At 35.4% G+C, this 13085-nt stretch overlaps 1 protein-coding gene across 1 annotated transcript in view; it reads left to right on the top strand.

Moving 5' to 3' along the window:
* COL25A1 (collagen type XXV alpha 1 chain) overlaps positions 1-13085 on the top strand; it is a 419343-nt gene that overhangs the window by 263571 nt on the left and 142687 nt on the right. The window contains exons 6-7 of the mRNA XM_074342511.1: positions 752-778; positions 923-949. Of these exons, the coding sequence (XP_074198612.1) occupies positions 752-778; positions 923-949 (54 nt within the window). The remainder of the gene's footprint in view (positions 1-751; positions 779-922; positions 950-13085) is intronic.

The raw sequence follows: 13085 nt of genomic DNA on the forward strand, positions 1-13085 counted from the left end.
TAGAACCACACTGAAAAACTATTTGGCAAAATCTACTAAATCTCAATGTATGTGTATTCTCTATAACATAGCAGTTCCACTCCTAGATATACACCCGACAGAAATGTATACAATTTTTCACCAAAGGATATCCCTGGGATGTTTTTAGCAGCACTATTTGTATAATCAAGACCTTAAAACTCCTGGAAACAAACAGCCATCAACAGTAGGATAAATAAACAATGCTTCACTCACACGGTGGACTACTAAAACCACACACAAAATTTGGCATGAATTTCTCACATGCTAAGCAGAAGAGACTAGACACATGATGGATGGTTCCACTTGTATTAGTACACTTATATAAAGTACAAATGCAGGTAAACTAATCTATTCTGTCAGAATAGTGATTGCTGTTGGTGGTGGGTAGTGACAAGGAAATGGCACAACAGGAGCTTCTGGGTTTCTTTAGTGGGGTTCTACCTGCATTAAGTGTGTTCAGTTTGTGAAAATCAATTCAGCGTGATATATACTTATGACACATATACTTTTATGCTTATATATGTGTGTATATATATACACACACACACATATGTAATACCATTTTCACATTGTAACCATATTATAGTTTAGAACCTAAAATTCCTTGAGAAACTTCATTGACAGCTGTAAACCTGTGTCCTTTGTATGAATCTTGTGACCAGTCTTAGCTGATCTATTCAAGCTACAATGTTTTTTCAATTTACTAAAAATTTTTTTCTCTTTATTTCAGGGCCCTCCTGGTCCAAAAGGTGATAAGGTAAGAAAATATGTAGCAGAAACAAATTAAGTTAGTGGAAATCCATACTGGCATGACTTATACTATGTAATATTTTTATCTTTTTAATGAGCATTACCTACAGACTTTGTGCTAAAACTATCTTCTCATTTTCCAACTCTACAGGGAGAACAAGGTGATCAGGGACCTCGGGTAAGTTGTACTCTTCCAGTCCTGGGCAGAAAATTACTTTTCAGCTCCAAACTCATTGCATTAAAATAGCCCTGGCTTCACAACTGTGTTTTGTCATGTGGTTTAGTAATGGCTGACAAAAATACAATACCACTTATAACTGAAATAGTCTTAATTATAACTAATGTTTATATCTTGTTGCATTATCTTAACTTGATACCTGTAAACAAGAGACTCTGCAATAATTAGCCCTACTCATTAAGGGCCAGAATCACTACTAAAAGTCAACAACAATCACCTTTCCATTGGCTGTTGGGTCCTTCAGATTTGTACGCTCTGTTTTGTAATATAGAGGTCATGTGGACTCCTATTGTATATTTCTGCAGTTAAACTTTATGTGCTATTGCATAAATATGTTGTATTATAGACAAAAAATATTAATGCATTTTATATTTTAATTTTTCATCATAAGTTTGAATAATATTTTTTGAATTTTTAATTCTTTGTAGATTTTTAAGCAGATAAAAGGTATAATATAATTTAGTATTCCAAAGAGGAGGGGCATTCTTTTATTCTTCTCAACTGTGGCTCTTTTAACCATTATAACACAATGGTGAATGCTTTGTTATTACCTTGGTAGTGCCAAGTCCTCTGCTTCACATCTGTGCCTTATTACCCAAATGTTCAGACATACTGTTCCAATGATGTAGTGGCTCCGTGCAGACATACCTCTCAATTTTCTCATGTCACTATGCACAAAAGCGAGTATTTGGTTGAAGAGGGTCATTTTTTATAGTGGAAAAGCACATTTAAAACTTTCAGGTTGAAAACAGGCCCTGTGTATGCTTTTTGTAAAATGCACTCTGTGGGGTTAATTACTGAATTCATTTACACTGTAATAGAGGTTTTGTTGCAAAAGATGTAGTCAGTGCAAACTTGAAAAGTTTAAAGTCTTATCCCTCATGTTTATTCAACTAGGTGAAAGTTATGCTGTGATTTACTTTCCTTTCTATTCTTTTCTTCAAATAGAAATAATGATTATGCCTCAGAGCATTCTGTTTCCCGTGGTAGTTATTCTATCTGATGACTAGTTAAAAGCTCATCTCAGTGGTCAAGAAGATTAAACATTATGATATCTGTCATGGATGCAAATAGAATAGAATGATCATAACCTTAAATGGTTAGAATGTAGCCACTTACTCTGTATGTGGTGATTACTTCACATGGCATGTCTCCATGTACTGAGTATCATTTCTTTCTACATGCAATATCAAAATCACTCAACTTGCCCTTTCCAGGTAAGAGGGAAACTGTTTCCATTCTGAGAAATCTTCTTTTGGCAAAGGAAGTCAAGGGGTGGTTCACAGCTTAGCTGTCATCAGTATGCATGCAATTCTCATTTTCAAAAAGGTGTGTTGGCTTTCATCGTTCCAAAAAGTGATGATTGATTATAAAGTGAGGCCAAATTTTTAGGATGAAACCCGAAACCATGTGAAATTCACCTGGTTTCATGTTGCATTACAAACTAAAACTTGGACCAGGTTCTTCGCAAGTTTGGCCAAAGTTCATGAACTACTTTAACAAACCCAGACTGCCTTTCATATAGATTTCAGCCAGTTTTCACACTGACTGGGGCCAACTTTCACACGATTCAGGGGCCACTTAGCATTTCAGATGGAAGTGACAAAAATTGATACCATTTTCTTCTGGATTTTTCTTTGTATTGAAAGAATTTGGATTGAATTAATAATGCCGGATGAATCTTTATGGATAAAAATTTAAATGTCATGGGAAGTACATGTGAATGTGAGAATGAAAACTTATCGAATTGCCTATCTTTTCTCAGATTCCTAATTTAGAAACAAGGCAGATCACAGTGATCTTAGAATTTTAATACAAGGATTGTTAGCTACTTATTAGGAAATTCACATATCAAGATAGAAAATGAAGATTTTATATTTCCAGAAAAGTCATAAGTTAGTTAGAACTGGAAAACTCTTCAATTTTAATAAAAATTAACTTTACCCACATCCTCCATGGGCACACTATTCCAGCTGATGCTGACAGAGGCTTTCTTTTTTCAAATGTAGATCTTTGTGTTTAAATACCCTGTCTATTTTCACCCTATCATAGATTTTGAATTCCACTTTTTATCATTTGTTCCAAGTAATTTATTTTTTTTCATAATTAACAATTTGATCTTCAATCATTTCAATTCTTTGTTAGCTGACTTTCCATTATGGGATCTATACTGTTTTCTTGAATGTGAGATCCTTTTTGAATTTTTGGATGCCCAAATGCCAGACAGGAATATATTAAGCCATAATATGTGAATCAAAGGAGGAAAAATTTGAAGATAATATAGAAATTAAGAATATGAAATTATCTGGAAACACTGGGACATATATTTATCCATATATATATTTGGTTTGTTTTATTGGAGGGACATAATTAGGTTTATTTATTTATTTATTTATTTTTAATGGAAGTACTGGGGATTGAACCTAGGACCTCGTGCATGCTAAGCACACACTCTACCACTGAGCTGTACCCTCCCCTATCCATATATATTGAGCATCTACCATGTTCCAGATACCATGCTTAATACTGCAGAGACTATATATAAATGTGTTCATTTCTCTTTCTCTCTTCTACCACCACCAAATTCAGCCTAGTAATATCTCATGCTCTTGATCACTGCAGTAGTCTCCCAATTCATCTTGCTTCCACTCTTATCCTGTACAGTCCATTTCCTAAACAGCAGCCAGAGAACATTTTATGCTATAAATCAGATTATGTTACTCTCTGATTTAAACCTTAGAATGAAATCCAAACCACTTTGCTTGGTCTCCAAGAACCTTCAAGATCCGGTCCTTGCCTACCTCTCCCTCATATCACACTAGTCTTCCCCTCCACCCACTGCACTCCAGCCACATTGTCCTCCAGGTGTTCTTTAAATACAGCACACTCCCAACTTGATGACTTTCCATTTGTTCTTTTCTAGTCTTCTTGTGATTGGGTTCTTCTTATCATTGAGATTTTATCCTAAATACCTACTTGGTGAAAACTTCCTTATTCTAAACCCAATCTAAATCTGAGATTATCCTATTTTATTTATTTATTTACTTGCTTCTTATCTGTAAAACATTCTACTCCTCAGAACTTAACTCCATGAGAGCAAGGACTTTGTCTTGTTCAAGCCTCCAACACCTAGAACAGTGAGGAGTCAATAAATGTTTGTTGAATAAAATAAAATATTATTTCATTATTATTTCTCTCAAGGAGCTGATAATCTCATGGGTGCCTGAATAAGAAAACTATGTGGTTGTATGTTATATGCCTTAAATAGCTCTAAGAGATGCTAGATAAGTGAACATACTTCCATTTTAAATAATCACTGGAGACTGTAGAAAAGGTAACACTTGAGCTAGGATTTGATAAATGGGTAATCTTTAAAAGATAAAATGAAGGACAATAATATTGCATTTGCCAAGGAAATGGGTTAAATATAGAAAAATTGTATCATATATGGCTGAAATTTTTTATTGAAGTTATGGAACATTTTGAAGTTCTTGTGTGGCGGACAATAAGGAACAACTGAAGATTGTTTAGTATATAATTTGCTGTATACTACCACCAGACTACTTGGTGTTATTACCAAATGTTCTTTATGAAAATCTATACTGTAATAGTGTCCAATATGGAAAGAAGTTCAAAGAGACTGAAAGCAGGGATACCAAATAGGGCAGAAAACTATGTCAGTCATCTGGACAAGGTCATGAAAGTCTGGGCTATAAGGATAATATCCAGTCCTCAGTGGAGAGGTGAGCAGAGGGGATGGGCTGGCTCAACCTGGAGCATCAGGTATCATGGAGGTGCAAGCCATACTGAGCAGAAAGTTCAGTGGCAGAATGAGAAGCTCAGCAGTGGAGAGGGACTAAATTGGTGAGCCAAGCAGAAGTTCCAAAAGGGTCACCAAAACATTAGAAAAAAGCTCTATGTTTTAAATGGTGTTGAGAAGGGAAGTTGGATCATCTCACCAATAGGGTTCACCACAAATACCAAGCAAAAACCTGGGCAAAGAGGGAGAAACAGGGACTAATAGAGGAGAAATCGATAAAAGTGAAATCTTGAAGTGGAAGGTGAGAGATGAATTTGATCTCTCTTGGATTTACATCCAAAATCTGTGACCATGGGTGGAGTCGTGACCACATTAAAATTTTAAAAAAAAAAAAAAAGAAAAGGAAAGACAAGGATGCCCACTGTCACCACTCCTATTCAACATAGTCTTGAAAGTCCTAGCCACAGCAATCAGGCAAGAGAGAGAAATAAAAGGGATTCAAACTGGAAAAGAAGAGGTAAAAGTGTCGCTATATGCCAACGACATGTTACTATATGTAGAAAACCCTAAAAGGTCCACACAAAAACTACTAGAGCTGATCGAAGAATTCAGCAAAGTAGCAGATTACAAGATTAACGTTCAAAACTCAGTTGCATTTCTTTTCACTAACGATGAATCAACAGAAAAAGAAAGTAAAGAAACAATCCCCTTTACAATAGCACCCAAAGTAATGAAATACCTAGGAATAAATCTAACCAAGGAGGTGAAAGAATTATACACAGAAAACTATAAACCATTGATGAAGGAAATTAAAGAAGACTTTAAAAACTAGAAAGATATCCCATGCTCTTGGATTGGAAGAATCAATATTGTTAAAATGGTCACACTGCCCAAGGCAATCTACAGATTTAATGCAATCCCTATCAAATTACCCAGGACATATTTCACAGAACTAGAACAAATCATAATAAAATTCATATGGAACCATCAAGGATCTAGAATCACCAAAGCGTTACTGAAGAGAAAGAAAGAGGCTGGAGGAATAACTCTTCCAGACTTCAGACAATACTATAGAGCTACAGTCATCAAGACAGCATGGTATTGGTACAAAAACAGACATATAGACCAATGGAACAGAATAGAGAGCCCAGAAATGAAACCACAAACTTTTGATCAACTAATCAATGGAATAAAGACAGTCTCTTCAGCAAATGGTGTTGGGAAAACTGGACAGCAGCATGTAAAGCGATGAAGCTAGAACACTCCCTTATACCATACACAAAAATAAACTTAAAATAGATCAAAGACTTGAACATAAGACAAGATACAATAAACCTACTAGAAGAAAATATAGGCAAAACATTATCTGACATACATCTCAAAAATGTTCTCCTAGAACAGTCTACTCAAGCAATAGAAATAAGAGCAAGAATAAACAAATGGGACCTAATGAAACTTACAAGCTTCTGCACAGCAAAGGAAACCATAAGTAAAACAAAAAGACAACCTATGGAATGGGAGAAAATTTTTGCAAATGAAACAGACAAAGGCTTGATCTCCAGAATATATAAGCAGCTCATATGACTTAATAAGAAACAACCAAACAACCCAATCCAAAAATGGGCAAAAGACCTAAACAAGCAATTCTCCAAGGAAGACATACAAATAATTAATAGGCACATGAAAAAATGCTCCATATCACTAATTATCAGAGAAATGCAAATCAAAACTACAATGAGGTATCACCTCACACCAGTCAGAATGGCCATCATTCAAAAATCCACAAATGACAAATGCTGGAGAGGCTGTGGAGAAAGGGGAACCCTCCTACACTGCTGGTGGGAATGAAGTTTGGTGCAGCCACTGTGGAAAACAGTATGGAGATTCCTCAAAAGACTAGGAATAGACTTACCGTATGACCCAGGAATCCCGCTCCTGGGCATTTATCTAGAAGGAACCCTACTTCAGGATGACACCTGCAGCCCAATGTTCATAGCAGCACTATTTACAATAGCCAAGACATGGAGAAGCCTAAATGTACATCAATGGATGACTTGATAAAGAAGAGGTGGTATATTTATACAATGGAATACTACTCAGCCATAAAAACCGACAACATAATGCCATTTGCAGCAACATGGATGCTCCTGGAGAATGTCATTCTAAGTGAAGTAAGCCAGAAAGAGAAAGAAAAATACCATATGAGATCGCTCATATGTGGAATCTAAAATACAAAAACAAAAACAAACAAACAAACAAAAACAAAGCGTAAATAAAGGACAGAAATAGACTCACAGACAGAGAATACAGACTTGTGGTTACCAGGAGGGTGGAGGGTGGGAAGGGATAGACTGGGATTTCAAAATTGTAGAATAGACTACACCGTATAGCACAGGGAAATATACATAAAATGTTATGATAACTCACAGAGAAAAAAATGTGACAATGAGTGTGTATATGTCCATGAATAACTGAAAAATTGTGCTGAACACTGGAATTTGACACAACATTGTAAAATGATTATAAATCAATAAAAAATGTTAAAAAAAAAGATACTGAGATGAAAATTCAATACAAGTCTTATAGCTATTTGGATGTAGGGGCTGAAGTCGAAAAAGAAGATAGAGGTGAGATTTCTGGCTTGATTATTTATTGGTTAGAAGAGAGTTAGAAAGATAAATGATAAGTTGAATTTTAGTTAAGTTGAATTTGTGATCTTGATGAATTATTGCATTGGATTAACGAAGCAGACAGTTGGAAACCCGAGACTAGAATTCTGAGGTGGTGTCACACCTGGAGGTAACAGTTACATAGCTGAACTGTCACAGAGTACGAATTGAAACCATAGGAGTAGAAGAATGGAGGGTGAAAGAGTGAAGATAGAACCACTTTAGAAATATCCACATTTAGGGAGTAGGATGAAAAGGAGAGTCAGAAAAGAGAGTGAGCATTCAAAGTAAAAAACAGGACACTGCCATGTTTGAACAATAAAGCAGATCAACTGAAAAAAAAGTGAGGGTGGTCAACAAAATGTTCTTAATAAAAAGAAATTCACAGGGATGGGACCTATAAAAAGCTCTTGGATTTGATGTTCTGGAGTCTTGGGATATTAAGGGATGCATTGTGTTCAGCCGTGAGAGTGCAAGTCAGATGGCAAGAAGTTAAAATGTAAATAATAGGAAAGTTGACTATCTTTGAATATTGTTGATGGCATATGATTTAATGCAGAAGAAATGGCTAACTTTTTTGGCATGAGCTTTCTGTCAGTATACATTGAACCAATTTCAAGCCTACAATTTTAGGTATAATATAACAACCATAGATATCATTTGCTTTTATTCTACAAGACACTGAGTGTTAGAGTTCTGTAGATGAATGCATCCTGACATGAGAATTGCACTTCTGTCCTTGATTCTTAGGGAGACGTCGTTACAGATTTGCCATTAATCTTCGATTCGTTTTTGCCATCAAACACTGCACTTCAGCAGTTCGGCCTTTTGGCTGTATGGTCAGGAGGGTGCTTTTTCTGTGCTGTCAGTTACCATGTTTTCTCATTTCATCCTCATAGATTTGTATTTCAGAATTTTGAGGCTAAGGCTTTACTCTGTATTCAAGCAGAGATTGGAGACCCGCTGTAAGGGAGTTGTAGGGGGATTCCTAGGCTGAACAAAAGTTGGACTGAGAAGCAATACCTCACAAAATAATTATAATTACTAATTACTGAGAGTCTTACAACTTGCAGGACATCTTTCTAGGTAAGTTACCCACATCATCCGTAAGCCTTACAACAGTTGAGCAAAGTAGCTTATTAGGGAAGAAAAATAGGAAAAGTGAATGCAATAGAGTGAGATGATTATATCCACATGGGCTGGGGTCAGGCTGGACAGGGATCAAATTCTAACTCTGTCATTCTCTGTCTTTATGGTTATGAGAAGCATTAAATAAAATAATGCATGAAAAATCTGTGATAAGCCCTCAATAGATCATAACTAGTTATTCTTCTCAAGTTTCACATGAAGAATCTGGAGTAAAGTAACTTGCCCAAGTTCACCTAAGTTGTTAAGTGGTAGAATGGGATTCAAGCCCAGCTCTCTCAGCCTCTGGTTTGTGCTTCTCCCAGGGGATCATGCTGCTTCTCTATCAGTAAGGTAGTTAGTATAGTCATCAACCTCACTGTGGAACACAAGAGGTTACCAAAATTTCCATGGCTCAGTTTATAACATCAATAATAGCAATAAATAATTCTTTGTGAGTCCTTAAATATGAACTCCAGCCACTCTATGAAGAGGTGTATTATTTCAATAGCTCTATGAAATAGATACTTTTATTATTTCCATTTAATAGATGAGGAAACCAAGATTTAAGAAATTTAAATATTTTGTCCAAAAAACAGCCAGTCAGTGGCAGAGCCAAGATTTGAGCCTCAGTACTTACAAATTACATTTCCCATGGGCTCCCTCTTTTATCCTCAAAAGTAACTCAAAAATGAGATAGTACCACACATTCTAACATGACCAATTTTTTTTTCTGATGAGGATTGAGGTCATGCAGGTTAAGTAACTTATTCTAGTTCTTTCACACACATTTACCAAAAGACAATGCTGGGACTCAAGCACAAATGTCAAGCTGCCCTCTCTCCACAATGCCAGGCTGCCTCCAGATGGCTGGTAGGACCCTTCTCAACTTTAAGATTCTGTGCCTCTGAATCAGCTTGGAAAGTCTGAGGAGCACAAACAAAAATAGGTGAATCATTTTCCTTGCAATCATGAAAGTCATAGTCTTTACAATTCATGCACTGTCAACCCTCCAGCAAACAAAAGAATGGATGAATACTGGTTAGTAACACCCTAGAACCTCTCTACATGGAGCGTAGGGAGACAGGGCAATGCTGATTCTTGTCCAAGGCACATCAGAACACCTGATTAGCTTGTTATAATACAGTTTCATGTTTCCCCTCAAGGGCACCAATTTGAAAAGTGTAAAATATCAAGATCCTGGTATATTTGCTATTAGTGATTTTTTTCTTTAGGATAATCAGATGAATAAAGTCTGTTTTCTGCTGTTCATAATGCTGTCATTTACATGGTCTACAAGGTATTTTGTTGATTTTACATTTATTCTGAGCTTCTCATTGCAAAAGATTGAAGTACATTTCTTGATTCGTAGCAGAACCAGAATGTCAAGTGTAAACCACTCAGAACTTTTCAGGATTTTCCCATTGTCATCTGCACCCATTGCTACGACCACTCTCTTCTTAATGAAAGAGGACTTGTTGCCTAGTTCATAAGGGCCTCTGCTCTCATCATGAACCACAGCCCTGGGCTTTGATGTTAATGGCTAAGATTTCTTTTCTCTATCCTAGTGACTTAAAAACATAGCCTTAAAAATAAGCAAAGCTATTTTCATGTTTAATACTGTCTTTTTAAATTAGAATATCATGTTGTTCAGAAATTGTGGTAAATTTGTTAATCAAACTTAGGCAATAAGATGAACAAACATCATGAAGTTATCTTCTGACCATAAATTAATCTTCTAATCAGTTGGCTACCATCACCTTGCCAAATAACACAGAGGCCTGATAAAAGATTTAGTGGTTATTGGTCTCAACATCATCAGACAACAGCTGGTTTTAAATGAGTCCTGAGCTCTCACAGTTTCAGTAAGCCACCCAGGAGCTCTGCTTAAATACTTTCATAAAATTCTTTTCTCTTTCCAGTATATGCAAGTAAATTTTCATAACAGCTGGGACTATCCAAAACTGATAGCATCTTAAAAACATCTTCGGCAAGACAGATTAAGTTCCAGAAAAGGAAAGCATTTAGAAGTTTATTTTATTATCTTAACCTTTGTTGACTTGAATGATTAAACAGATTCTTTGGCTCTGCTAAAGCATTTAGGTCTGGATATTAATTTGATGTTCTTATTTACTTAACCCTTGCCTTTCTCTTTAGCCCTAATGAATACACTACTCATTTGGTGCTGAATGTATTGCCTGTGAAAAGGGAATGGCTATAACACAATGGAAAGAACTAAATTGTGAGAAAATTATTTTAATGATTTCCAGATTCAGCAGAAGTTGGCATGGAAACAGCAAGCTCGTTAAAATTTGCAAATGTTCTTGTTATAGTTCATAATCAACATTCTCTTTTGAGTGTTCTGTCATACTTCAAACCACTAAGAGCCAGGAGCATTTATAAATTTGTCCTAATGTGGGTTAATTTTAAAAATAGTTTATTTTTGCAAACAACCATTGATGTGTAGACAATACTTCCCTTGGAATTCGGTGTTGCAAATTATATCTCAATTATTGGTTGTATAGATGAACCCAGTAAGGAAAAGAAAAAGAGATATTACAAAAAGTTGAGGAAGTGACTCTACCTATTTTACATCACTTTAAATCTTGACATTTTTGTCTAATGTAAAGTATTATATAAGGGAATCTACACATATAGTAATCCAGCAGGATAAGCTTTTATACAAAGTATTTGGAAGTTAGAGTGAACATTTCACAAAACCCTTATATTTAAAAAAGAAAAACACACACACAATAGGCAGAAGCCTGAAATTTGAACCCTCAACTGAAAATTCTATTAATGACCTTAGATATATTAAAATAAAACCAAGATCCAACCCCAACCATATCCTCTGACAAAGAATTCTGGAGAATGATGCCAGCTAGTTTAAATAGTGGCTGGATTTCCTTTTAATCTTTTTAATGGACTGACCTTCATGTTAAAAATAGCTACTCATTATATTTTATGAAATAAGGGAAAGATTTCATTTGTCCACACTTTTGTACTCATTTCTCATTTCAATTACACTGTTCTTTTTACTTATTTCACTTTTTTGTGTGTGATTTATATATCTGGATATATACCTTATAGTTTTTTCAGGCTAATGTACACCATTTCATATTTTTCTTGAAAATGAGTGGAATGAAAGATTTTAGGTAAAATATGTATATATATTTAATATTACTCCATTTATATTTCTGTTTGAATTTTGCAAGTGCTACTATCTGTGAAATGTTTTCTAAATAAATAATTCCTTAGTAAAATAATGATCTTTTCTCAAACACAAAGCTATACAGACAATTTTATTCTCTTGTCTCATACTTAAACAAGATAGTTTACGCATGAATTCAGTTAGGTTTATTAATCCATATGATGTGGAGCTATGATTTGCATTTTTGCCTGCAACTGAAACGTATAATAAAATGTGGAGGGAAAGACAGATGTGGGGTTGGTGACTTTATATAAGAAAGAGGAAATAAGCCTTTAAGTGAATATATTAAAATCTGTATTTGAAATGCCTCAAAAAAATCCAACATCCTATAGTTGGTAATATCTATAAATAATGAGCATACTGCTAATAGGAAATACAGCAATTTCTATGCAATTTATGCCAACAAAATCCAACACAATTACCACCATTCTTTTTCTATCACTCCCAAATGCAGAATTATAGTTGCAACAAAATGTTAATGAGGTGGATTAACCAAATAGGAATCAAGAAAGTATGAAACAGCAGATTTTTAATGGTACATCAGGATTTGCAGAAGGGACTAGAATGCAAGACTGGATTTTTGATTCATCCCTTTAGAATGAGTGGAATAATGGCTTATGCATTGACAGATCATGCTCTGGGAGAACAGTTCCTGCAGGTCTGAATGATATGGGTCTCTGGAAAGTCATTTAGTGCCAGACAGCAGCATCCTTTCATAAGCATACCTGCACTAATGTGTCCAGCAGTTCCTTGTAGCAGACAGAGCCTGTAAATCACAAGTGGCAAACAGGACTGGCTTTGTAGGAGAAAGACGTCAGTGGCACCGTCCTACTTCACATGCTGTTCTAAAGCAGCTTTGGAGGGAGTCAGGAAGCTTTGATTTTCATTCCTTAGAAGTTAGTTAAATTTTGTCTGAAAAATGTTGGTATTCAGAGGAACCCTTGCTGACCACTATTATTTTACTAGCACAAGTAGACTTTTGAATGATAATACTAATCATAACAATGCAGCACTATTGTTTTTATATTCCACATACCAAGGAAACTTCTGGGCATTCTTACCATATTTTATTACCTTGTAGTTCAGTATGAATCTGTTGATAAGAAAAAAAAAAAGAAGTCCAAGTGACAGAGAAGATGATATCAAAACCCTCCAATGAAGGCACTCAAAATACCAAAGAACTAGGAGCATCAGGCTCTCTTGCTATGACAGAAACTATAGTTAGCTATAGGCCTGAAGGAATTCTTTAGAATCAAGAATTAAGTTAGGGAAATGGTGGTGAGTAAGCAAGAGGAGAGAGAAATTGACGCT

This window comes from Camelus bactrianus, chromosome 2 (genome assembly GCF_048773025.1).
Source record: "Camelus bactrianus isolate YW-2024 breed Bactrian camel chromosome 2, ASM4877302v1, whole genome shotgun sequence".
Classification (NCBI taxonomy): Eukaryota; Metazoa; Chordata; class Mammalia; order Artiodactyla; family Camelidae; genus Camelus; species Camelus bactrianus.